The 24,697-nt window shown below is 42.4% G+C and overlaps 1 protein-coding gene across 4 annotated transcripts in view; it reads left to right on the forward strand.

Annotated features, from left to right (window-relative positions):
- The window catches only part of LGR6 (leucine rich repeat containing G protein-coupled receptor 6), a 164,663-nt gene that overhangs the window by 77,273 nt on the left and 62,693 nt on the right, over positions 1-24,697 (forward strand). For 3 of the 4 annotated variants that reach the window (XM_048498394.1, XM_048498395.1, XM_048498397.1), the window contains exon 4: positions 3,357-3,428. The exons of the other annotated variant lie outside the window; for it this stretch is intronic. In XM_048498394.1, the coding sequence (XP_048354351.1) occupies positions 3,357-3,428 (72 nt within the window). The remainder of the gene's footprint in view (positions 1-3,356; positions 3,429-24,697) is intronic. 4 annotated transcript variants of the gene reach the window in all.

Below are 24,697 nucleotides of genomic sequence, written 5' to 3' on the forward strand. Positions count from 1 at the left end.
TATTCATATTATAATACATCAGAATTCAAGGTAGGCTGCCACAGCAACTGCAGTTTTTTCTCTTAGGCCGTTTTCGCACAGCCAAATAACAGCACCCTAGGGATGGAAAAAACGCCGTCCCTAGGGTGCTGTTCGCACAGGAGGCGCTGCTGCATCACAGCAGCACCATCCTCGCCCCCCCAAGCGGTGCGAAGACGCTGCTTTTAAATCTCACTCATTGAGCGAGGTTTTTGAAAAGCGGCGTCTTCCCACCGGCACGGCGCAAACCGCACTGGCATGAGGGCATCGCTTTTGGCCCCTCCACTATCTGCAAGGGACTTAACTTTTGTTCCTCTGCAGCTCCAGGCAGCTGGAATGACATGCCCATGCTGCCCTGTTACCCCTGAGGGTCGGAGGGCACCATGGGCGTGTCTTCCCAGCTGCCTGGAGCTGCAGAGGAATGCAAGGTAAGTCCCTCGCAAAAACCCTGAGTGGCGGCAGCGGGACTGCCCGCATGGGACCATGTGAATGGTCCCGACGCTCCACCGGCTTAATCAAAGCTGGTGGGAAACCGCTGCCTCTGGCCATGCGGAAACGGCCTAAGTGACATAGTCTAGAAAAACAGTAATTAGCCTGATGCAGCAAAAACAGCTGAGTGCATTTATTCATGCTCTACTTACCCCATGGCTGTTTGCTTCACAGTGTGGGATTTCCCTTTTTGTTTGTTTGTACAGAGATTCTCCTCATGCAGATTGTTCCTAGCCAAGCTGATCCACCATTTTGTCCATGCCCCACTTCCTTGTTGTTTCTGTGCAAGCTCCATTTGGGAAGGTTGCCTGTTGCCTTTCCCCCCCTGCCATCTTTGGTCTACCATGTCAATTTCTTGGCAATTTCACTGGGTCATCTTCAGGGTGAAAAAAAGCTGTTCTGATCCTTCTGAAATGGTGCCCCAAAGAGTGGGAGGAACTGCTGTGGTGCGGGTGGGGGAAAGCAGAGAGGAGCAAGAAAACCTGAAGAAAGCTAAATGCAGGCTGATCTCATCCGCTATCCCTGCAAAGGTAGAAGAAAAAATCCACTTTCAGAGCTTTCAGAAACTGTGAGAATTCTCTGATCTGAAAGTGGGGCAAGGGCCAAAGAAGGGGAAATGTGTGCATAACTACAAATCAGACCCTTAGGGAATGTTCGCTCAATGAGCCCTTCGGGGGAGGGCGGTTTATAAATACAATTAATCATCGCCATCGTCATCGTCATCGTCATCGTCATCATCATAACAACAACAATAATAATAATAATGCAAAGGAGTTCACAAGTGCATAAATGACCAGAACGTTTTAACACTTCAAAGATTAATTAACTTATAGTGAGAAACCAAAGCACCTTTCCTTTCTGCAGTAAAACAAGAACCTTTTGCATTCATCCACCAGAGCATCTGTTTCGTAAACAATGCTAAATTAAAGTATTCCATCAATGAGACAGAATAGTCAATGGTACATGCACCATCATGAGGACAATATATTGTACATATGATAGCATATGAAATAAAATGGTACTTGATAAATTTTACATGAGAACAGAAACTTTTGTAGTATGAAAATCATACACTGGGCAACCCAGTGTAGAAATTCTTTGGTAATCCTGGTCTGAAGGTTTCCTACATCATGTAGAAAACTTGCATACAAGGAACATTGTTAGCCTGAACCTTTTCTCCCTGGTGTGCTAGATTTTGACATGTGAAGTATAATCTTAATGTGAATGAGCATTAAGAAAGATGTGTTTCCAGCTTGAAGAATCCCAAAAGGATTCTACTACTTCATTCTGACACCGGGTGCCCTTTAGTTTTGTTACAGGTAGTGTGTGGGCACAATAATTTGAGATTGCATGCTTGGAGTATAAAATGCAAGTATTTTGTTCAGTCTGGGGTACAATGACCTCATTTTTGATGTCTAGCTCATTCATGTCAAGTGGCCAAGACTTCTAACATGAAACTGAAGCATTTCATAGAATCAGTATTCTTCACAAGGGCCGATTATGCACAATGTGCTTGTTGTGTGATGGGGCGAATGTCCATCGCAGCAAGATTTCTTGCACAGACCTGTTTCCTCAAGTCCCGCTTTCCATTCTCTCTGTGGAAAATGAGACCACTTTTAGCAAGACTTTTAATTTGCTTCACCACCAGAGCAGGACAGATTTGCCAGTGAGCACCGCTTTGCCCTGGAGAGCTTCCCTCCACCCATGGCCAGCCTTCCCTCTCCCTCACGCCTCTTTGCATGCCTTTCCCCTCACCCCCCTTCTATGTTGCTGACTGCTTCAAGTAACAGAAAAGAAGCTCACTCATACAACACCGACCTCTAATTCTCTTTATATTTTGAGATAATGATGTAAAGAAAGCTTGGAAATAACAAGCCTCTGTTTTCCATTGGCAGTGGGACCAGCAGCAGGAAATGTTGTGTGGAGGGAAAGGGAGGGTAGAGAACATCAGGTATAGCACAATGTCCCCTTCTTTAGCAGCCTGTGGTCCATCAAATTGCTTTGTCTCTTTCATGGTGAGGGGGGAGGTGTTTACTTTTGGAACAGTAATATTGACATAAGTGCAGCTTAAATAGCTAAGCCAGCCATCTTGACTACTGGGTGTAATGAGATTTGTGCCTTTAAGAATCACTTGACAGGCAGAGTTAAGGAGCCAGGCCTGGACAGTTCTCTGCAGAAAACTCAGGGGAAAGGAGGGAGTGCCTCCTTGTGTGTAAGAGAAATGTGAGGAGGGCCCTTTGCAAGCCCATTGTGCAGAGATGAGTCCCGAGGTAAGCATTCCATGCGTAATAAACCAATTATATATGACATATTCTCTTTCCGTGTTGAGTAGCCTCTTCTTTGTCTCACTCCCCCATGTATCTCAATCATTAACAGGTAAGTGCATAAAATGTAACAATCCACAGGAACCATAAATGACGCCACTATTTCATAGGCCCGTGGTGGCGAACCTTTGGCACTCCAGATGTTATGGACTACAATTCCCATCAGCCCCTGCCAGCATGGCCAATTGGTTGTGCTGGCAAGGGCTGATGGGAATTGTAGTCCATAACATCTGGAGTGCCAAAGGTTCGCCACCACTGTCATAGGCTATACATTTGAATATATTTGTATTTCTGCCTGAATCTTCCATCACTCACATGCTAACCCAGAAGAATGTGACCTTCGGACAAAAGGTCTTTAGAATACTAATTCTATTCCTACATTATTTAGTAGTGTGTTCTTTTTAATAAAAGGGTTTTTCATCTCAAGCAGCATCTATACTCTGAAATCTTGTTTGGAGAAAATTATGTATATTTTCATTGTGTTTAGGGTTTGTTTTGAAAAAAACTTTTTTTTCCTGATTATAGGATGTTACAGAACAATCAGCTTAGTCGGATCCCAGCAGAGGCTCTGTGTGATCTTCCAAACCTTCAGTCGCTGTAAGTTCTTATGGATTGGTACTGTGCAGTCTTTTAAGCAAGATATTTTCCAAGGTACAGTAGAATCTCAGTGCTATAGTTTACTGGGACAGCCATCCACCTGCTCAGCTCATCTGTGTCTCAAGCTCTTCCTTCAGGATTTCTTTTCTTTCTTCAAAATAAACACTAGCATAAATACAAATAAGAGGAAGCAACTGTAGCCTCCACTCTTGGGCTACCAAAAGCTGACTGGAAAAGTTCTGCTTTACAGAGCTTTGAAAATCTGTGCTGCGAGGTCCCAGGAAGCCTGTTACACAGCACAGGTGCATTCACTAATAAGGCAGGAGTCCAATTAACAACAGTTTTTTTATTGACTCAGATAAAATAATTTCTAGTAATCCCTGGTTTGTTAACTGGAACAGCTAAATTTGCACGTATCAGTCAGTGGGTGCATTTTACATAAAAGTCGTTCCACGCTCTAAAGGCCAGTATAAAAAACTTTCAATCTCTTTCAAAAGAAATAGAACCGGTTCAAACTGCCCCATCATGAATATGTATTTCTCATGATTTGGAACTGATGTATTAAGTGCTTTAGAGAAATCCTCCGAACAACTGTGACAGTGACCCACACCAGCAGAAGCTAGTTCGCATTTAGTGGGATAATGTACTTGTTTTTAACTTCTTCTCTTGTCCAGCAGAGAGCAGTGTTTTGCAGCCGACTCAATAATGTCACCTTGCATTTATTCACCAACACTTACTCTCAATGGTGCAATTAAAAGAACAGCTGAGTGGTCCTGTGGCCCTTAACCAGCTATTGTGAATCTTTGGATGTTCTTTTCTGCTCCCTACTCTGTCCCATAATCAGCACTGCTCTGCTAAGCATCCCTTCATGTGCATGAATGTGGCGGTGCCATTTGCTCTCCTATGCCACTGCTAGCATTACACAAATTCTAACTCTTTTTGATGTATAAGAAACTCTCAGCAATATAGCAGCAGCTTCTTCCACCAATGATAGCATTAAACAAGAAGTGCATGGGACATATGCTATTATGCCGTTTCCTCTGTGGTTCCTGTTTCATAGAGCCCTTCTAATAATTTATGTTTGGATATATACCTGTGCTGTTCAAATAATCTAACCCAGTGATGACTCTACATCGAAGCAGTGTGATGTATGAATCTTTTTGCTGGATAAATGGTCATAAGGAAACTGTGTTGTGCTTTGATCTCTAGAACTGTCTCCTCAAAGCAAAGAGTGTCATTTTTCTACAGCTGAATTGCCCTTCAGATTTTTGCACCTTGTCTTTTACAAGTATGCTGTTCCATACTCAAGAAGTGATTTTGAATTTTCTCCTACAACCATGTGGTCTGGACAGCATCCAAGCATGTTCAGCACTATTTTTCCCCTCAACAATGAGTTGTAACGTCTTGGCTGATATTTGAAGCGGAGGGACCTCCTAACATGTTTTTTTTCTACTAAAGTGCACTATATGTCTAGTATATGCAGAGGAGAAACAGCGTTCTGTAAAGCTGTGTTAACACCATTCAAGCCTCTGTTCAGGAAGTAATACTGCGCTATAACAACAAGCACACACATCTCCCATTTGAAGTGGCAATATGGTGACTCTCTTAGAATCCCAGCTTCGCACCAAAGTGCCTCCAATTTTCAGCCTTCCTGTGGGAAATCGCCTGTATGGATAAGGCTTAACACTAGGACAGCAAGGACTGGTCGTATATAGAGGCAGCACTGATACAAGAGAAGGGAGAAATGTTTTGTGCAGACTATTGGATCCTTTGGAATTTGGTGCTTTACTAAACTACAAAATGTATACTGAATATTCTTCCTTTTTTCTAGCACCAGTTCAACCTGGCATATGAGAAAATGTAGCATTACTGATTGTTTGTTGGGTACCAGTCAATGGCACAGTGTGGTAGCAGATTCCTTTTGTGGAGTAGTATTAGTCTGTTGCAACAAAACCAAATAGGAGTCTTGTGGCATGTGAAAAACTAACAGCTTTACTGAAGCATAAACTTTCATGGACTACAGCCATTCAGTGATCACAGTGGGAGGTGGTTTCTTTTGGCAGAATCCTAGAGCCAAATGGCGGCAGTTTGCAGACTGACTCTCCACTTCTGACATTACCAGTAATGCTGAAGCTCATGAAGGAATATCTGTGTTCTAAGTCATCTCAAGATATGGATCTCACTATGAGAAATCCTTGCTTACTCAGAGTGAATGTTCAGAAATGAAAATGAATTCTATATCTGCAAAATTGCCTCCAAGGCTATTTCCACACAAGTGTTTTGCTCTACTTTGGCTTCCTTACAATAATGTTGTTTATGACAGCATCTACATGACATCATCTTACATTCATTCTGCTTTTTTGTTTTCCTCCATTTTGCTGCAATCTTTCCAAAACCTGGATGTGTTCATTTTGTAAAGATCTCAATCAAATTGTCTTTAGATGCTGTGTGAATGGATCCCACCTCTGGCATTATGGTAAGATTCCCACAAAGGGAATAAATGCTCACTGCAGAGGAAACTACATGTGCATAAATGGCCTGGCAGTTGCCAAGTTTTTACCCTGTGTAATCAAATCTAATAGTTAGCTTGATATGGACAACATGATGCCCTCATTGCAACATCACGTGTATTCGTTATTATTACGAAATCATAGCTGCCAGATTTTCAGCTGGTGTTGGCCTTCATATACATTGGGTTCTTCACAAAGACCTAGAATGTCATAATGTATTGGTACAGTATATTTATAGATCCAAGCAATGTGGCCTTTTGCAATCGATAGGTGAAGATTTAGTCAATGTAGACGGTTTAGGTGCTGTCCAGGGTTTTTTTGGCATGGCATCCAGTGTGGCAATAATCACTGGAACCATAACTGCTGGTTTGTGGCATAACTTCTCTACTTCTATTCTCATCTTTTCCAGTTCTTTTCTTCAACCCTACTGTCACCAGATAATGCTACATCAATTAGCCACACTTTTTTTTCTTTTCAAACACTTCTCCTCCTCTCGACTACTCATATTGGCAGGGTTACTTAATGTGGTATTTTAATGGAATCTGATCATATTTGCCATCTGGGTTTTTAACTAGTTGCCTATTAATAGTTTTATGTTTTTGGTTGTACTGTGATATGTTGGAAGCAGCCCTGAGACTTCAAGGGAAAGGCCAACATATAAATACAAATAAATAAACAAATAATGTTTGGTGTATTATGCACCAATACCTCTATATATTCAGTATACTATATACCTCTGTACAGTGGTGGGATTCAGCAGGTTCGCACCACTTCAGCAGAACCAGTTGTTAAAATGGTGCTTATAAACAACCAGTTGTTAAAAAATTAGAATCCCACCACCGGAACCGGTTGTTAAATTATTTTAATCCCACCACTGCCTCTATATGTCCATATTCAGAAGTTCAACAATATTTTGATCTGCTCAGTTTTTACTACTTTTTCAACAGTATGTTCCATCATCATTCTGTTTCATTGTTTTTTGTTTGATTCATTGTTACAATTATTAGTGCTCAATGTAATATGAAAGCACACAGAAGGACAAGATAGGGAAATGATGATCATAGCACTATACTGATCTAGAGATTCCCGATTTTTTTTAAAAAAATGCCCCCTGGTAGAGAGAAGGAGAGGATGACCACAGTAGGCTGAGGCCTTAGAAGTGTGGAAGAATTTGCTGCTTGGATGCTCTGCTGCATCATCAAGAACTACACAGAGAAGCATCTCTTGTGTGGAAGTAGCCAAAGTGATGCACTTCCAACCGCTGACATTTCAGCTTTCACTGAAGAACCTGTTCAAGCAATCATGCTGACAGCAACTTATGCCATATTCCTGGGGTGATGCGCATTGATAGAGCCGATCACACATTATATTCCTCATGCAATTGCAATTCCTGGGATGGATGGGACACGTTACATAGCAGTCATTTTAACTGTATGGACCAGCACACAAAGAACAGTGACTCATCCACCTTTTGTTTATTGGTTTCTTGCCTACCTTCCTCACAGAAACTCAAGGTAGATTATAAAATATAAAACAATGCAACTTGAATCATAACATACTCAATTAACAATTACAAATTATAGAACAATGCATGTGTGCCATGATGTTGCAGCCAATTTATGGCAACGGTCAACCCCATAGGACAGTGGTGGAATTAAAATAATTTAACAACCGATTCCAGTGGTGGGATTCTAATTTTTTAACAACTGGTTGTTTATAAGCACCATTTTAACAACCGGTTCTGCTGAAGTGGTGCGAACCTGCCGAATCCCACCACTGCCATAGGATTTTCAAGCAAGAAACTGACAGGTGGTTTGCTCTGCCTTCTTCTGCACAGGTTGCCCATCCAATTAGTAAGCAGAGCTGACCCTGCCTAGTTTCTGAGATGGGACAAGATCATCCAAGGCAGGGCTTACAAGGCGTACAAAAACAGTACAAGACATGGCATATCATAAACAATGCAGAAAAGAAGGCAGTGTGGTCAGATGCCTTTTAATTGTACCCTTCAACACAAAAGAGAAACCACAGCCTTCTTATTCTTTCCTCCACAATTTTCTTCTGGTCCTAAATCTAGATTTAATAGAAAAAAAAACCTTTTTGGAGAGCTTACTGCCCTGATTAAGACCCATTAGACTAGTAGTGATTAGGTTAACTCAGGCCTGATTTGAGAAGATGAAAAACAGTTGCCTAAACGTTGCTTCTCTCTTAGTAGGCTGCTTTGTGAGTTAAGGAAGCTCTAGAGCTAATCTTATTTTTTTCAGACATCACAGAGACTGCCATTCCTTCCTTATTCAAAGTGGTCTTATGCCAAATGTCCCTCTGTTCTTGCCATTTTTCACAAGAAAGGTTAGGTCTGTAATAGGATATTTTTCCTGTTTGACTGTCTATGAGCAATTTCCCAGAACTCTTCTTTATATTTAGTGCCAACATGAAACATCCATATATCACTGACGAGTGGCTTCCAAAGATTACAGGCAGTGTAGGGGAATCTGAGGCCTATTTGCATAGCTCAGAAGGGTTTTGCCCATTTGCCCTGAGTTGTAGGGCTCGTGTGACATTTCATAGAATGCTAAATCAGGCGTCAGTCTATATAGTATTTCCTATTGGCAGGGGAAATGTAAGGTTTGCAGGATGTGAGCAAATTCAAATATACAATATAATAAGGAATTATAAAGCGTTATCTTTACTATATTTGCACATCTTTTCATCTTTGAATTGGGAAAAATGTGCATCAGTTGTGCTAAAGGCATATTTATCATATTTTAATTTTTGTAGGTAGGTAGTAGGTATTCATTATATATGGCCAAAGACCATTACAATACAACAAAATCCAGTGATAGATAATACAATAATAACAACTCAAAACTGAAAGTGATGTGAACATTTCTGGGGCTGAAACATAGCATAAATTGCAGCACATTAAATATTGAGCAGGCTGATGTTTGTATTTATGGAGTTATAATATATCAAAATCAGCTGGGATTGTGAAGACAAATTCATGTATGCAGGAATCCCCAAGCATAAAGTTTAGCAATAATTCATGTATTGCTTAACTTATGTAAAGATTACCTCAGTTGTTAAGAGAAGCACTGTGATTTTTTTTGCTTGATGTTTTAATTATCTTGTGTGTATACTTCTAACAAATTTCTGATTTGAGGCAGAATGAATAGGAAAGTAATGTCCAGATCCTCTGTCTCGTCTTGGAGAAGGTGCTTGGAAAGTTTTCACAACCAAATTTTCTAAGGATTGGAATCCAAGCTCCAATTACCACAAAAATGGTAATTGGATAAATGGATGATTAAAATTACAATTTTAATCATAAAGATACAGTCTAGATGCATAGATTTTAGGATGGCTGTATATGACTGGCTGAGAGCCAGCGTGGTATAGTGGTTACAAGCAACGGACTCTCATCTTAAGAACCAGGTACGATTCCCCACTCTTCCACATGAAGCCTGCTGGGAACCCATGGGAAAGTCACAGTTCTCTCAGAACTCTCTCAGCTCAGGCAATGGCAAACTGCCTTCAAACGTCTCTTTCCCAGAAAACTTTACAGGGTTGCCATGTCAACTGTGACTTGATGGCACGCAAGCATATACACACACCAACACAACTGACTGTCTCTAACAACCTGCAAGTAGAGTAAAACAGAGTGAAATAACCTGCAAGTAGATTAAAACAAAGTGAACTATTGGGTTGGATTCCATGGATCCATTCTGCTTTTGGTGGAATGCGGTTTCCTCGATGCAAGAGCTGCAGGATCCAACCCAGTATGTTGAAATAAACTGGGCCATGTGAATTGCAACTAGCACCAGGGTTTATTGTTCCTTATGCATGACTACAAGTAATCTTTCACCTAGGAGGGTAATAACCACTAGGGCAGCAAATACTGAAAAATGAGTTTAGCAATTCTATGGGAAATGTGCTGTTGTAGAGAAATACGGTTTAAAATGATGTAGTACAAGAGTTTCAATATTTTATTTCATTGGATTTTCAGCAAAGAGGCATCTGGCAAAGCACCTGGGTGTTTTCAACACTTGACAACAGCCTCCTGAAAAATCTTAACACAAAACCACCCTTGAAAGCAATGCCAGTAAGTCTGGCAGCTTAGCATATTTCTAGCTTGTAATAAAAACCTCTATTGTTATCAGTGAATCTTTTGAACTAGAGATCCTGATGCTTCTAGCATTCAGCTAATGCTGGGAGCAGGATTTCAACAGGTAAAACTTCCATGCTGCATGATGATGCCTGAACATTTTAGGAGAAATACTCAGCAACTCCGAAGTGTTTCCAGTACAATCCTTTCCTGAATTATTTCCAAGCCAATTGATTTCAGTGGATTTAGAGTGAGTGACTGTACAGGCTTACAGTATTAATGGAGTGGTGGGTTTCTGATTGTGTTCCTGGATACTTATTAAGGATTTCCAATGGGAAAATCAATACTGGCACATAAGGCTCACTGAAAGACATGTTCTATACTGACTATCTTCCCCTGCACTGCACTGCAACATGCCTTTTGGATTCCTTATCATGGATTCCTTATATCAAATCAAAAACGTTTAATGGCATACTTTATTTCTATCTCAAGACAACCCCAAACTCCTATATGTTTGATGCGTGATGCACATGAGCAGCGTTTTCCAACATCCATGGTCACATGCAGCTTGGGATTTATATCAACATATTGCTGTGCTGAGCCCAGAACTGCCTGAAAGGAAATGAGGTCTGAGTTGCAGAATGTATTGTGGAAGTTGAAGAGGTGTATATATTTTGAGGCAAGTTCAGAGGTCCAATCAAGTATCCTCCCACACTGTGTGTAAATTGGCCCTCAGAATTCATTATACTTCATGGATCAAACTCTCTCCTCGACATACTACTTGAAATTGATTGCTTTTGAAGAGATTTAGGATTTCTTGAAAATGCACATGGCTTTGAGCAATCTGCATGCTGTCACATGAGTCATTGATGAGAGACAAAGTATCGCCTTATGATAACTAAGGTACTTTATGATGGGAGCTTTGACTCTCCAAAGTTTATACCCTAAAAATCTTGTTCGTCTCCAAGGTGCAGCTTCTTCTGTTAACTGGTATGAAAAGATGAGGAGACCCAGGGAGGGGGGAAGGGGGGGAGTTTCTGCAGAGAGATACAAAGCCTTGTGCATCGTCATATTTACTACTAAAGCAATGCACCTCTTCTACATTTATCTGATCTTCATCTGTGATCTGCACAAAATGAAAGGATTTGAAGAAGCACATCTACACTTGATGGCAAAATTTGTAAACTGCATGCTGGATTCCAGGCCTTATGTAATACAGTGATCCAGTTGTGATGCCTTGGCAGAATATCTGGCTACCAGCAATTTTATAGGTGTGGTAACAACTCACCATGAGTACTCTGAAAGAGTCGTGTGTCAGGCTAATTAATAACTTTGTGGTTACAAGTTCTTACCTAAAGCAGATGGGTACTCTGTCTGTTCCTCTGCCAGCCGAGAGCCAGCCAAAGACTTTCAAAGCAAGCAGGTGCTATAAGTTATAATTACTGCACTTTTAGTAAGAATGAGAAAGAGAAGAGAGTCTGATTGGATTAAAAGATCAGGGTAAACCCTTGAGTTTTATCTATCAAATGAAAATCAAAGGCTATGGAAACAGCTTCGATTTTCTGTAGCTTTCCTAGTCTCCAAATACACATGCCAGATTAGAATATGGTTTCTTGTGCACAATTTTCAAGAAATAGGGAGGGGAGAGATTTCCTTTACCATTTTTGGTATGTTGCTTGGCCCTGTTGGATTTTGAAATTCTCTGCTCAGTCAGGATTCTCATGGGCGCAACACTATCTGGATTTTCCCATTACACTGATGACCAAGAATGCATATTATCAAGTCCATTTGGTGAAAAGGGTGCAATTATTTCTGCCATATTGGGACTGGAGTTCTTTGGAATCTTAACGACTAGCTATTAAAATATCCATGTTTAAAGGCTGTGGAGTGGTGCTTATTGTAGTAATCCATGCATTGTGACTGACTGTGAGCCCAGGTTTGTGTTAGCTACCTGTAGCCTTCTGGAAGCAATTCAAGTTGCTGTGGTATTTGATCTATTAAATATTGGTCTTTTATGCACTTACAGTCTGCCTAGCATTGAGTGCACATTTCCTTTGGGTTGGATTTTTGATTATGCACTCATTTTGACAACTTTGGAAGTCACCCTTTGGATCAGAAAAAGCTCTCAGATCAGAGAGGCTCTGCAGTTTCTGAAACTTGGCAAGGTGTGAATTTTCCTTCCTTTTGCAGGGAAGGTGAAGAGAATTAGCATGTGTTATACCTCCTTTGGGTTTTCCAGCTCCTCCCTGCCTTTCCCTGCTTACACAACACCTCTTCCAGCCACGCTCAAAAGGGCTGCATTGTTGTTGTTTTTAATTTACAGTGTAGGTCTATTAGTGGAGCAATAGACACATGAAATTGACATGGTCTATTGCTTTCACAGTCAATTGCAATAGGTTGAACTGCAGATGCTGATACCATGTAAGTGCTTGAACTACTCCTACTATCCTAACTTGTAATATCCCTGCCTAAACTGGAGTTAGTAAAGGACACTAATCTCTTTCATTCTCTCAGTAAACCAACAAATAAAGATGTAAAAATGCTGATGTGATATGAAAGACAACTATGCCTGACATATTTCTGTAAATTATTTGTATGGCACTGACCATTTTAGATGATCTGGTTTGTGCCCATGTAAAATAGTCCAACTGGATATTTTACAAGATAGGAAGATGATCTCTACATATACAAGATCAGCTAATGTCTTTTATGATATAACTAGCGGGGCCCGGCCACGCGTTGCTGTGGCAATTGTCCTTCTCATCACAGTCCGCAACCCACACAGATGTCCATGCAGGTCCAATGATCCCCAGCATAGCCTTTTGGGAGCAGCAGTGGCATAGTGGCTAAGAGCAGGTGCACTCTGATCTGGAGGAACCGGGTTTGATTCCCAGCTCTGCAGCTTGAGTTATGGAGGCTTATCTGGGGAATTCAGATTAGCTTGTGCACTCCCACACACACCAGCTGGGTGATCTTGGGATAGTCACAGGTTTTCGGAGCTCTCTCAGCCCCACCCACCTCTGCAGGGTGTTTGTTGTGAGGGTGGTGAAGGGCAAGCGATGTTGTAAGCCCCTTTTGAGTTCTCTTACTATAGGAGAGGGAAGGGGGGGATATAAATCCAAACTCCTCCCTCCCTCCCTCCTCCTTCTTCTGTGTCTTCTTCTTCCTCCTCCTTCCTCCTCCTCCTCCTCCTCCTCCTCTTCTTCTTCTTCCTCCTCCTCCTCCTCCTCCTCCTCCTCCTCCTCCTCCTCCTCCTCCTCCTCCTCCTCCTCCTCCTCCTCCTCCTCTTCTTTTGGGGTGGTCAAATGGAATCCCTTTTTCCCTTTTCAATTCACATTATTATATGGTGCTGGCTTGGTTTTTAGTATAAGGTAACCCTTTCCATTCCACAACGGAACTGTCCAGAGTGTGAATCCCACTGTCCATGAGGCTGGTTGACACGCACAGTCCTGGCTTGGGTAAGGCAGAATGGGGGAAGGAGGCTATCCCAGTCAGGCAGCAGGAGGCAGAGGTGGTGAGGTGCCTCAGATCGAGGGGCCAGCTCCCTGGGTTTTTAAAGGACCATGTGCAAAAAGAAGCAGAGGCAGTGCAGTAAGCTGGTTTGCCCCCCACCCACTTGGATTTTTTTTTAGAAGAAAAAGGCAAACTCCAGCTCGCTTTTAGTAAAAGAGAGCTGTGGCGAATATGGGTGAGGAAGTGGGTGAGTGGTGGTTGGATGTGAGGGAGGACAGAGTGAGGTATGTGAGGATGAGCTGGATGTGGATGAGAGTATGTGTGTTGTGTGGTAGTAGTGGGTGAGGTACAGAGAGTGAAAGTTACCTGCATGTGTGTTGGGGGGGGGATCCCACCTGACGTCTCACATGGCAAAGTGTGTATGTATTTCACTTCCACTCGTATTACCTATCAGTATTACCTATTTACTGTTTTCACTGCTCATCTCTGGCCATCTCTGCGAACATTCTAAGGGCATCCCAAGCCCTCAGGCCACAGACAGGCTGCATGAACATTCTAAGGGTGACAGTTAAACACAGCCAGCTTCATGGTCTGGTGCACCAGGAAAAAGACGTTTTACCTGGCTCAGGTATGGACTTTTGGCGATTTGAAGGTCCGATTACCTGCCTGCAACAGGGAGGGACATCATGTGAAAATTTGGGGGCAATCCGTCCAGCTGTTTCGACGTTAGGGAGTCACCAACAAACGGATGGTTAGCTTTTTATATAGAGAGATTATTTGTTCTCATTGCCCTGGAGACTTGTAGGACAACTATGAAGAAACTAGAAAACATCCTTAAGTGTATCAAAGTGTCACTGGGGAACAAGATCAAGATAATTCATGCCATGGTATTCTGCATTACTGTGTATGAACGTGAAAATTGGACAGCGAAAAAAAGCTGACAGCAAGAATACTGGTTCATTTGAAATGTCCCAAAAACCTAAAATGACTAAACTGAGACTATTGTACTTCAGTCACTTCATGAGAAGACAAGAGTCACTGGAAAAAAACCATAATGCTAGGAGAAGTAGAAGGCAGTAAGAAGACCCAACATGACATGGATTGATTCAATAAAGGGAGTCACGGCCTTCAGTTTGCAAGACCTGAGCAGAGCTCATAACACTAAAGTGTTTCAGAGGTCATGGAGTCATAAGGTTGCTATATGTTGGAATTGACGTGACGGCATATAACACATACATACCCTTGATGCTGTTGGTCAGATGAGGGTTGAAGAGAGAGTCATCATGGTGTAGTGGTTAAGAGTGGTAGACTCTAATCTGGAGAACTGGGTTTGTTTCCCCGCACCTCCACATGAAGCCTGCTGGGTGACCTTGGACTACTCACAGTTCTTTGGAACGCTCTCAGCCCCACCTACCTCACAAGGTGTCTGTTATGGGGAGAGGAAAGGAAAGGAGTTTGTAAGTCACCTTGAGTCTCCTTACAGGAGAGAAAGGTGGGGTATAAATCCAAACTCTTCTTCTAAAGTCCAGCATAAACAATCAGAGTAGACAATTTGGTTTATATATGGGTAGGCATCTGTACCAATAAAAATTATCAGTAAATGTTGGATTCGGGTTTTTTTAACCTGAATTTTTTTTGGTAAAGCTGAATAAAGCCAGTATCCATGGCCGATATCTATGAGTATCTATAACTGATCCCAGTATCCATGATCAGAGAGAGTCCTAGACATTAAAAAAACAACAACAAATGATTTGGGGTTTTAGAAGTCAAACTGGTGAGTGCAAACATGCTTTATTGTTATGTTTGAACACTGAGTTTTGTTTTTGCATTTTAATCTTTAGAGAACAGGATACTAAATACAATGCCAGGTTGAGATTTCAGCAATGAGTTATGGGCACCACTCAGGTGCTGTAAAATAGTGTGCGTTACCATGTTTCTGTTTTAGTCTTAGAAATGTTGGACAAGGCTCTGGAAGACCCAGATTTGCATCCACACTTTGCTGTGGAAGCTTTCTAGATACCTTTGGGTCAGCCACATGCTCTCAGATAGTCTGTATCACAGAGTTATTGTGAGGATAAAATGGAAAAAACTAAGCTGCTTTGGGGAAAAGGCAGAATAAAAATAAAATAAATAAATGCACATTTTGAACTCTGTTATTACAATATGGCTAAATCCCCACCGGGAAATTCAATCTAAATAAAACCAAGTTTGAAAATAAACTACACCTTTCATTGAGGTTTCAACCTCCCCACCGTAGCATGTTTCCAGTGAAGACATCTAGGCCTATCTCGAATTCAAGAAATGTAACAATCCCCACTACTATGTGATCAGCTTGGTGGGTCTCTTCTGATAGACTGTTGTGCTGTGTTGGGGCAGGACTTCCCCCCCCCCCCGCAAAAACGTGCTGATGTTATGTCATCACGTCTCCCCTGCCCAAGTTTCTGGTTGGTTCTCGTTCTCTCATGCTCTCATGAGAACAGCACCACGCGCACTGATAGGTTGTAAGGCATTTGCGTCACTCTCCACGGCAGGAAATTTGAAGACCCCCGATCCTCCCCTCCAAACTGGATCTATGACGTGTTTTTTTTAAGTAGTACTTTCAAGAAGATTTGGCAAAGACGCGGGATAAGGGAGAGAATGAGTGCTAGAACCAGGGTGAATCCTTGTTCGTTGATCAGGCAGTGGGGAGTTCTTCCTGAATCCTTGATATTTCGTGTGAATATCACATGATTAATTGAGCGTGGGGAATCGGCCTATGTGCATAGAATGAGGGCCTAACTACATGTCACATTTTTTTCCGTAGAAACTCAATGGTTTAGAATTGCCAGCCTCCAGGAAAGGCTCAAAGTACAAGTGGTTTCCAGGAAGCAAAGATCAATTCTTCTGGAGAAAATGGCTGCTTTGGAGTGTGGGTTTGATGGCATTTTACCCTGTTGAAGCCCCTGCCCATAATCTCCAGGAATTTCCCAACCTGGAGTTGACTGCCCTCATGTGGTATTGTGAGTCCTGTGCTGGGACCACAATGCACAGATAAAGGCGGCTTTAGACTCCCCCCACTCCATACCCTTTTACCCAATCTGAAAAGGCCCAGGGGTGCTCTTTGCTCCACTAAATGGGGTATACCTAGATTTATCCAATGGTCAAATAATAACCTGTGGGCCATTTCAGGTAAGGAAAACAGAACAATGGAAGGTCTTGAGTCTCTTCTCTTCACATGCCATGGTCCTAATCCAAATTAGGCCTGTGTGTGCCTGGGATATGGTTCCCACAAAGCAATTCACAATTACTGTTTGATCTTTCAAATCCGGGACACCATAATGTGTCGCTGGGCCCCCAGGGTCACATCCTGATCCTTCAAGCAAGTATGTTGGCCTTCTATCTTTATGTCTGCAGAGAAACACTTTGGAGACAGATGGAAATAAAGTAAAAGAGCTCCTAATTTTTAAATTCATGAAGAAGATAGTTATCATCATGATTGATGAAGATTAAAATGTAAGGAGTGACTTCTTGGAAGTTGTGGGAACAAGTGCTTTGATGTTCACAAAGAAGAAAGCCTCTCTACTTCATGGGGCTGTTGTGAGCATATATTTTCTGATGTCAGATGAAGGAAGGAAAGAAATCACTTTGGAACTAGCATAGCCTGAGAGCATGTTCCTGCTTTCATAGACCACCTTTGATCTGAAATGTGACAGCTCATTGCTCCATATAAATCATATTTAATACAATATGCCTTGGGTTTGGGGACAGGGAGAAAGAAATAACTTCCACTCACTATTTAAAGGATAGAAATCTACAGAAACAGAATTGAGAGAATTTAGCATAAATTCTCGTTTTATTGACATGCACCTGATTTGTGTCAAAGCAGGAGATAAGTAATGACCTACAACATGAGAAAAGTGAAGCTTCTGGTTAGAGTGAAAAAAAATCTATTGAGTAACTGAGTAGCTGAGAAATCAGAGCAAAGTAGATTCAGACAAGGAAGCTAAGGATAAAGTAGCCAAATGCTAAATAAAGGAATCAAATCTGCCTGGAAACCCCCATCTGACCCCATTGTCTGTTACACTTCTGTGCCTTTTGCCTTAAAAAATAACATCTCATGACTTTATCACCAGACCCTGAAGAGGTGTACATATTAAATAAACATTTGGCTATCATGTAGCTGTTCATGGCTGCATTAAGATAAAAGGGCGGTAATCATAACTAACGTATATACAGAGCTTCACAAATAAACCATCAAGCTCAGAATCTTTTCTATACCTTTGGCCAGCCCCATTAAATTAAATAGTGACTCATTCCTGCTTTCATTCATACAGGGATTTCCTATTGCATTGACATGTGTTATTTACAGATATTGGTATTCTGATTCCTCCATCAATCATTCTAACCTTTGGATGGGGGCTTAACTTATGTTGCTGGCTTTCATAGTCTTCCCTGACACAACTCCCAGTCAACTGAGTTCCTACTGCTCCTCTTAACTGAGGGTCATCACTGCAAGGTGCGTTCCACCAGCACATTCCACAACCAGAGGAGCCTCCTGCATTAATGGGATGTACTGACGGAATGCACTCCCTTCACTGATTAGAGTGGTAGGACCTAAGCCTCTGCCTTCCTTTGCATGTTGCAGCTCAGTTTTGATGTGTTTACTTGGAACGAAGCCCTGATATTTTAATGAAGCACATGCCCAGTGCAAGGTGCATAGGATTGTAGCTTCAGTGCCACCCTGCATCTGCCAATCACTTTTTCATTACGTGAAAGTATAATAGTACAGTCTTATGACAATGTCAAACCACCTCCAAACCATGTCTTGGCTTGAAATCTTACAGGGTCACCATAAGTCAGCTGTGATGTGATGGGGGTGGGGGGTGCTTAGACACATTTTTACCAGCCAGGGGTGTTTTTTTCTCAAAAAAAAAATCTGCCCTCCTGTGTTTTGATATTATGCCCAGTGTATACTGTTTGCAGCATCGAGGAATAAAACTTGCCACAGGTTGTACTGAGGGGGAAACACTTGCATGCCTTCAGTCCCCTGACAATCCCCGTTCCACATGCAGGAAACTAGCATGCCTGGGATAAAAGTTTGGCCTCACTTTCTCATTGGCAAACTGTTTTCTTCTACATGCATGAAGGTTTTTTCAGTTGGGGGAGGAGGAGCACAGTACATTTGCACAGCTAGAAGTGTTAACAGTTCAGGAAAAGCTTTACTATTCAATTCCATTGAATGTAAACTTGGTCAGAGTGATTAGATACAAAGACAAATAAGTAGCTTAGAGAGGCTAAATTGTATACATGTCTTCCTTCACCTTATTCTAAGACTCCTCACTATTGCCTGTTGCAGTTTTTCCTACTGTAGTCAGCATATGGGAACCTCTGTCAGTTTCCGTACTGCTCTGACAGATCTACTGTATTTAACATCTGGGACCTATCAGCCCAGCTGCACAGACACATCTACTGTGTGGAGCATCTGGGAACAATCACCCTTCTTCCCTGTTCTTTGGCTTGTCATTAAGGGAAATGTAACAAGTCGTGTGCTTGAGTAAGAAGGTTCAGGGTCATGAATCTCTCTAATCAAGGTCAATAGAAAGCACATTGGGACTTCATCATATTACTAATATCCTTTAGCGTGTGCACATGAGATCTGTTGTTATTGTTACTGAAGGGCCTGAAGCAGAACTGGTAGGAGGACACAGGGCCAGCCTGAAAGGGAATCCTGAGCTGCTTTTGAAGGTGTACAAAAGACTATGCAATAGTGGCATTGTCTTGGATGTCTGCTAAGCACCAGGCGGGTGGAAAGCATCATAAAAGCTAAACTTTAGTGCTGTGCATGTAATTATGTGAAATTGTGACTTAGGAAACCAGTGGCTTGACTAGAATGGCCACCTTTCTGTCTTTCCGTGATCGTGTGCTTTTATTTTAACAGCTCCACAACAGGCAAACAGGCAAACAGTCAACAGACAAGGCCTTTTCTGACAATGGATACATAGTGAGGGGGAAAGACAAGTGTATTGGGCATTATATTGGACAGCACTCATGGGATTCATATGCTTATGATGGTGATGTGTATCGGGCTATGAATGCAAGGAGCCCTGTGGTGCAGAATGGTAAGCTACAGTACTGCAGTCCAAGCTCTGTGTATGCCCCGAGTTCAAATCTTTCAGAAGTCAGTTTCAGGTAGCTGGCTCAAGGTTGACTCAGCCTTCCATTCTCCCCAGGTCGGTAAAAATGATCCCCCCAGCTTGCTGGGGTTAAAGTGTGGATGGCTGGGGGGACAACTGGGAACAAAGTCTTCCTAATAAATGTCATGATGGGATGTCACCCCATGGGTTAGTAATGACCCAGTGCTTTACCCTATGAATGCAAGAATTTTTGAGGAAGTGAGGTTGCACAGAAATTAGCACAGCAGGATGATCAGTAAGCATATATTATGGTGAATGCCTGAGTGATTTCATCCTTCCATAAAAGCATATTTAACACTGACACCAAGGGCAGCCTTACCACGAAGAAATACTAAGCAGATTCCATTGTGGGCCCATATTTTGCTTCTGGACCAAAGCATATTAGGGATCATGATTTTTTGCTTCAGACATGACATCATCTAAAGATGACACTGATTGAGACATGGGAACACTGAGGCTCATTTTCTTTTTTTATCACTCAATCTAAGAAGCAAGATAAGGAAGCAAGATGGTTACCAAAATAAAGCAAAACGACAACAAAACGACCAAACAAAACCAACCTGAACTGGCAACCCTGAGCATTCCAAATCAGTCAGTTTGTTGAAGGTTTGGAAATCTGTTGTTCATGCATGTTATGATGAAAATCAAAAATGGCACGTGCTCATATTTAAATGGAGAATTATTTCCCACAGAACAAAGGGAATTGTAGTCTTTGAGAGAATTGTTGTGAAGTTCTAATCTCTTCATGTAATTACAGTTCCCAGAAGTCCTTTGTAAGAACTTTGAAGGTTTATGTTGGATTGAAACTGTTGTAATTTGTGATATAGATGTGTCTATAGTTCAGATGTGCCTGTAGTCTAGAAGGAAATTTAGAACTTTGAAACAAAACATCAGTTCTCTAAATAATTTATTTCTAGAATGTACAAACCTGGGATACTTCAAGACAGATCTAGGTGCAAAAGGAAATAGACTAACTAGGTGCCCACAGTTCATGGCATATCTAGTCTTCATTAGTTGCATGATGCCCCCCTCCCTGGTGCATCTGCAAGCATTTTTAGCATCATTCCCTTCTGTCATCCTTCATTGTCAATGCACACAGGTGAGTCAGCCCCCAAAGGACAAAACAACAACTCCCCCAAGGGAACTCTCCAAGCAAAATAACAGCTCCCCTTTTCAGACCCCTCCACATGTGGATTCCTGGATGCCAGGTCTGGGGGCTCAAGCCTGCCAGAACATGGACCCTCCAACCAAGAGACATTAACACAACAAAGAAGTGGTGTGATTTCCCTGTCAGTAGTACAGGATACTCTCTATCTGGAGAAGAGCCCTTTCCTATATTCTCCCAATCACAGTAATGCCAGTATGCACACAGATCACTGTAACCATCATAGCATCTCTTCCCCACTGCCTCTCATCCACAACATCATCTTCATGTAAGAAAAGTAGAAAAAGATTGTCTTGTTGCACAGGGCTGGCAGTTAGACTAGTCATGTTTGTGGCATTTTAAAAAGGGCTGGAAGACTTGTGCCAAATAATGGTATAGAATTCATAGTTTCTAGCGGGCTGTATTAATCACAATTGGAAAAAAAATAGCTGGGTAGAATAAAACAAATGGAACTAATTGCTTTGGCAAGAGACTTACTGTGAGGCAGAATGAAGTGGTTACCTCAGATGGCAGTTTTGGGACACCATTCAAGAGCTATGGGATTTTGTGAGTGGACAGTATCATAGTCAATGCAATGTTTGGGGTTAAATTTCCAAAATTATAAAAGCAAGGGAAACTGGTTTGAGACTGACGATAGCCATTTGCAGCTTGTTACTTCTGGTGTTAGACAATAGATTAGATAGGTTGCCTTCTGCCATTTTTAGAGAACAGGGGTCTGGTCTGTGGCACAGGAACCAACAGAACATATCTAGACAGCCTGTAAGAGTTAGAAAATCGTTGGATTTCCAGGACTCAAAGACCTTAACGTAACTTTGCTTAGGTAGCACCGATAGGCACTTCTGGGTCAGGCAATGAGAATTTGACAGCTTTCTCCTACATGCAGCTGGCATTTTATCTCAGTCCTCCTGTGTGATCTTAGCACACTAGAGAAGCACACTAAAATTTAAACATCTCTGTGCAAATGGAACAAGCTGGCACAGGTCTCTTAATCTGCCCAATTATCCTAGGTTTAAACCATAATAGAAAGTGTTTAAGAAGTCATAATCATACAGTGCAGAAAGAGGAGAGCCATGTGGTTGCTTTTTTTGTTTTGCTTAATTGTTATAATTAGCAGCTTCTTGGTGCCAAGGGAGCAGAGTTTTATATCCTCCCTGTCCCTTTCTTCAAGAAAAGAGTTGCATTTAGGAGTCATAGCAATTTGGGATCCTGAACTCTCCTGCATGTTTTTGGAACAATACAACTTGACTTCAGCAAGCCAAGTAACTGTTACCAGGCTACAGTTTGTGTAAGGATGTTGAAGTTTTTGTTTTCATTCCCCACCCCCACCCCTTGTGGTAAGAAGACCCAATGCAGTTATCCTGGATCATTTCCCTTTTGAATAAGAGGAGCATTGGATAATTTTATAAGAAAAAGTTTATTACAAATACACAGGTTGGACGGGTGGCAAGGCACATGCAAACACTGTGCACTGAAAAACAGCACTGGCCCTTTCTGCACAAATTAGCTAAAAAGTTTCTAAAATGTTTTCAACCCCTCCCTCCTTTCCATGGTGTATGTCCACACTCACCCTTTGAAATGATCCATGGCCACCATTATGTGACTTCCCCTGCCTTTTTTTGAGGTAGATGTTGAATCAATGCTTCACAGCCTTGTGCTCCAATTTGCTACACCTCATATACTCAATGCTTTCAAGATTAGCCCCCTCAAAATAAAAACAAACAAACAGAAATGGTGCAAATAAACAGGTGAGGGGGAAGGGAGAAAATGGTCCAAGAAGGAAGTCTGGGGATGGCACAAAGGCATGGAAAACGTCATAAATGGAACACACAGGCAACGTTTTAAAAAATGTTTCAACCAAAGAATCATTTTAAAAGGACATTTATTTAAAATATTTTGAAATTGCAAATAAAATGGGGATGAAAACAATGCGGAACTCCATAGAGGAAAGGTTTGTGTGGAAAGGGCCAGCATCATTAATGTATTTAGTTCATGTATATTTCATGCCTTTCTCCCTAATGGAGACCCATCATCCTGTTCTCCATTGTATCCTCACAGGAACCCTGTGAAGTGGATTAGGTTGAGACATTTGAATTTGGGTCTCATTAATCCCAAAGTAACTGCACACACCCCCACCCCCAGCCTGCCTCATCAACCAACACAAACAAAATGAGGTCTTCTTTTTATCTGGCTAAATTCAAACTGATTTTAACAGTTATATTCTAATAGGGATGCCAGCCACCAGGTGGCACCTGGGGATCTCCTGGTATTATGGTGTCTGCCTATCCAGAGAAATACAAAGAAGACAAATGCAAGCTCTTTTTGTATATTATATAGAAACATAGAGCTGGAAGGTGCCCTAATGGTCATCTAGCCCAACTCCCTTCACAATGCAGGAAATTCACAGATGCCTCCCCTCAGTGATCCCTGCTCTATGCCCAGAAGAAGGTAAAAATCCATCCCAAAAACCTCTTGGATTGCTGTCCAATCTGGCGTGGAGGAAAATCCCTTCCTGACCCCAAACTGCCCATCGTCGTTACCCTGGGCAAATAAGAAGGAGCCACAAGAACTGAGCACTGGCTAAACTCACCGGTTCTGGTCTGACCTTCAGAGGCAACAGAAGATAACTCATCTCCATCTATATATATAAAAAGCAAACCATGAGTTTGTTCCTGATGGTCTAGCACAGGAGCTGCTGGGCCAATTCCTCTGAAAATTCCCAGCCACTGTAGTCAGCCAGGCGAGAGTGTTTTTAGATGTTCACATACCTGAAATTTTACACCTGACCCAGGTAAAACGTCTTTTTCCTGGAGCTCCATGGTGAAGGACATGAAGCTGTCTGTGTGTAACTGTCAGCCTTAGAATGTTCGTGCAGCTTAGAATGTTCGCTCAGATGGCCAGATATGAGCAGTGAAAACAGTACATAGGTAATAACTCGAGTGGAAGTGAAACACATACAACCTTTGCCGTGTGAGATGTCAGGTGGGGTTCCTGGTACCTTTCACTCTCTGTGCCTCACCCACTGCTACCACACAACACACATACTCTCATACACATTCAGCTCATCCTCACACTCCTCACTCTGCCCTCCCTCACATCCAACCTCCACTTAACTACTTCCTCACCCATATTCCACACCCATATTGAACAAGCTTGAATGTAAAAGACAGCTGGAGGGAGGGAGAGGGAAGGGACAGAGGGGGAGGCTTGCAAGGGAAGAAAAATGAGAAAGGGGAGAGAGGGAGGGGTGGCATGCAACGGAGGGGAGGGAGGGGCCCCAGCATCTGGATATGACCCACCCACCCTAGCAGAGGGAGAGGGAAGGGAGGGAGGGAGGGGGAGGGGTGGCATGCAAGGGAAGAGAGGGAGGGAGAGGGAAGGGACAGAGGGGGAGGCATGCAAGGGAGGAGAAGTCAGGGAGGGGAGAAAGTGGGGAGTGGCATGCAAGGGAGGGGAAGGAGGGGCCCCAGCATCTGGATATGACCCACCCGCCCTAGCAGAGGGAGAGGGAAGGGAGGGAGGGGGAGGGGTGGCATGCAAGGGAAGAGAAGTGAGGGAGGGAAGGGAGTGAGGGGTGGCATGCAAGGGACGGGAGGGAGAGGCCAGCCAGCCTAGATTCTCTGAATACTGAGGTTACAGTTCAGAAAACCAGGCACGCGTTACTCAGGAGTAAGCTCGGTAAAGCAACTGTGACATACTTTGAATGGCTGCAGCGCGCCCCTCAGAGGGTTTACTGAGAAGCAACACCCATTGCCACCAACCAAACTTACTCCAGGTAAAGGATCGTGACCAGCCAGCCTAGATGTGTGGGAAAGGTGCCTTTCCATTCCCCCTCAAGGAATGCGGGCACACACTTCAATGACATTGCATAGTAT

This window comes from Sphaerodactylus townsendi, linkage group LG05 (genome assembly GCF_021028975.2).
Source record: "Sphaerodactylus townsendi isolate TG3544 linkage group LG05, MPM_Stown_v2.3, whole genome shotgun sequence".
NCBI lineage: Eukaryota > Metazoa > Chordata > Lepidosauria > Squamata > Sphaerodactylidae > Sphaerodactylus > Sphaerodactylus townsendi.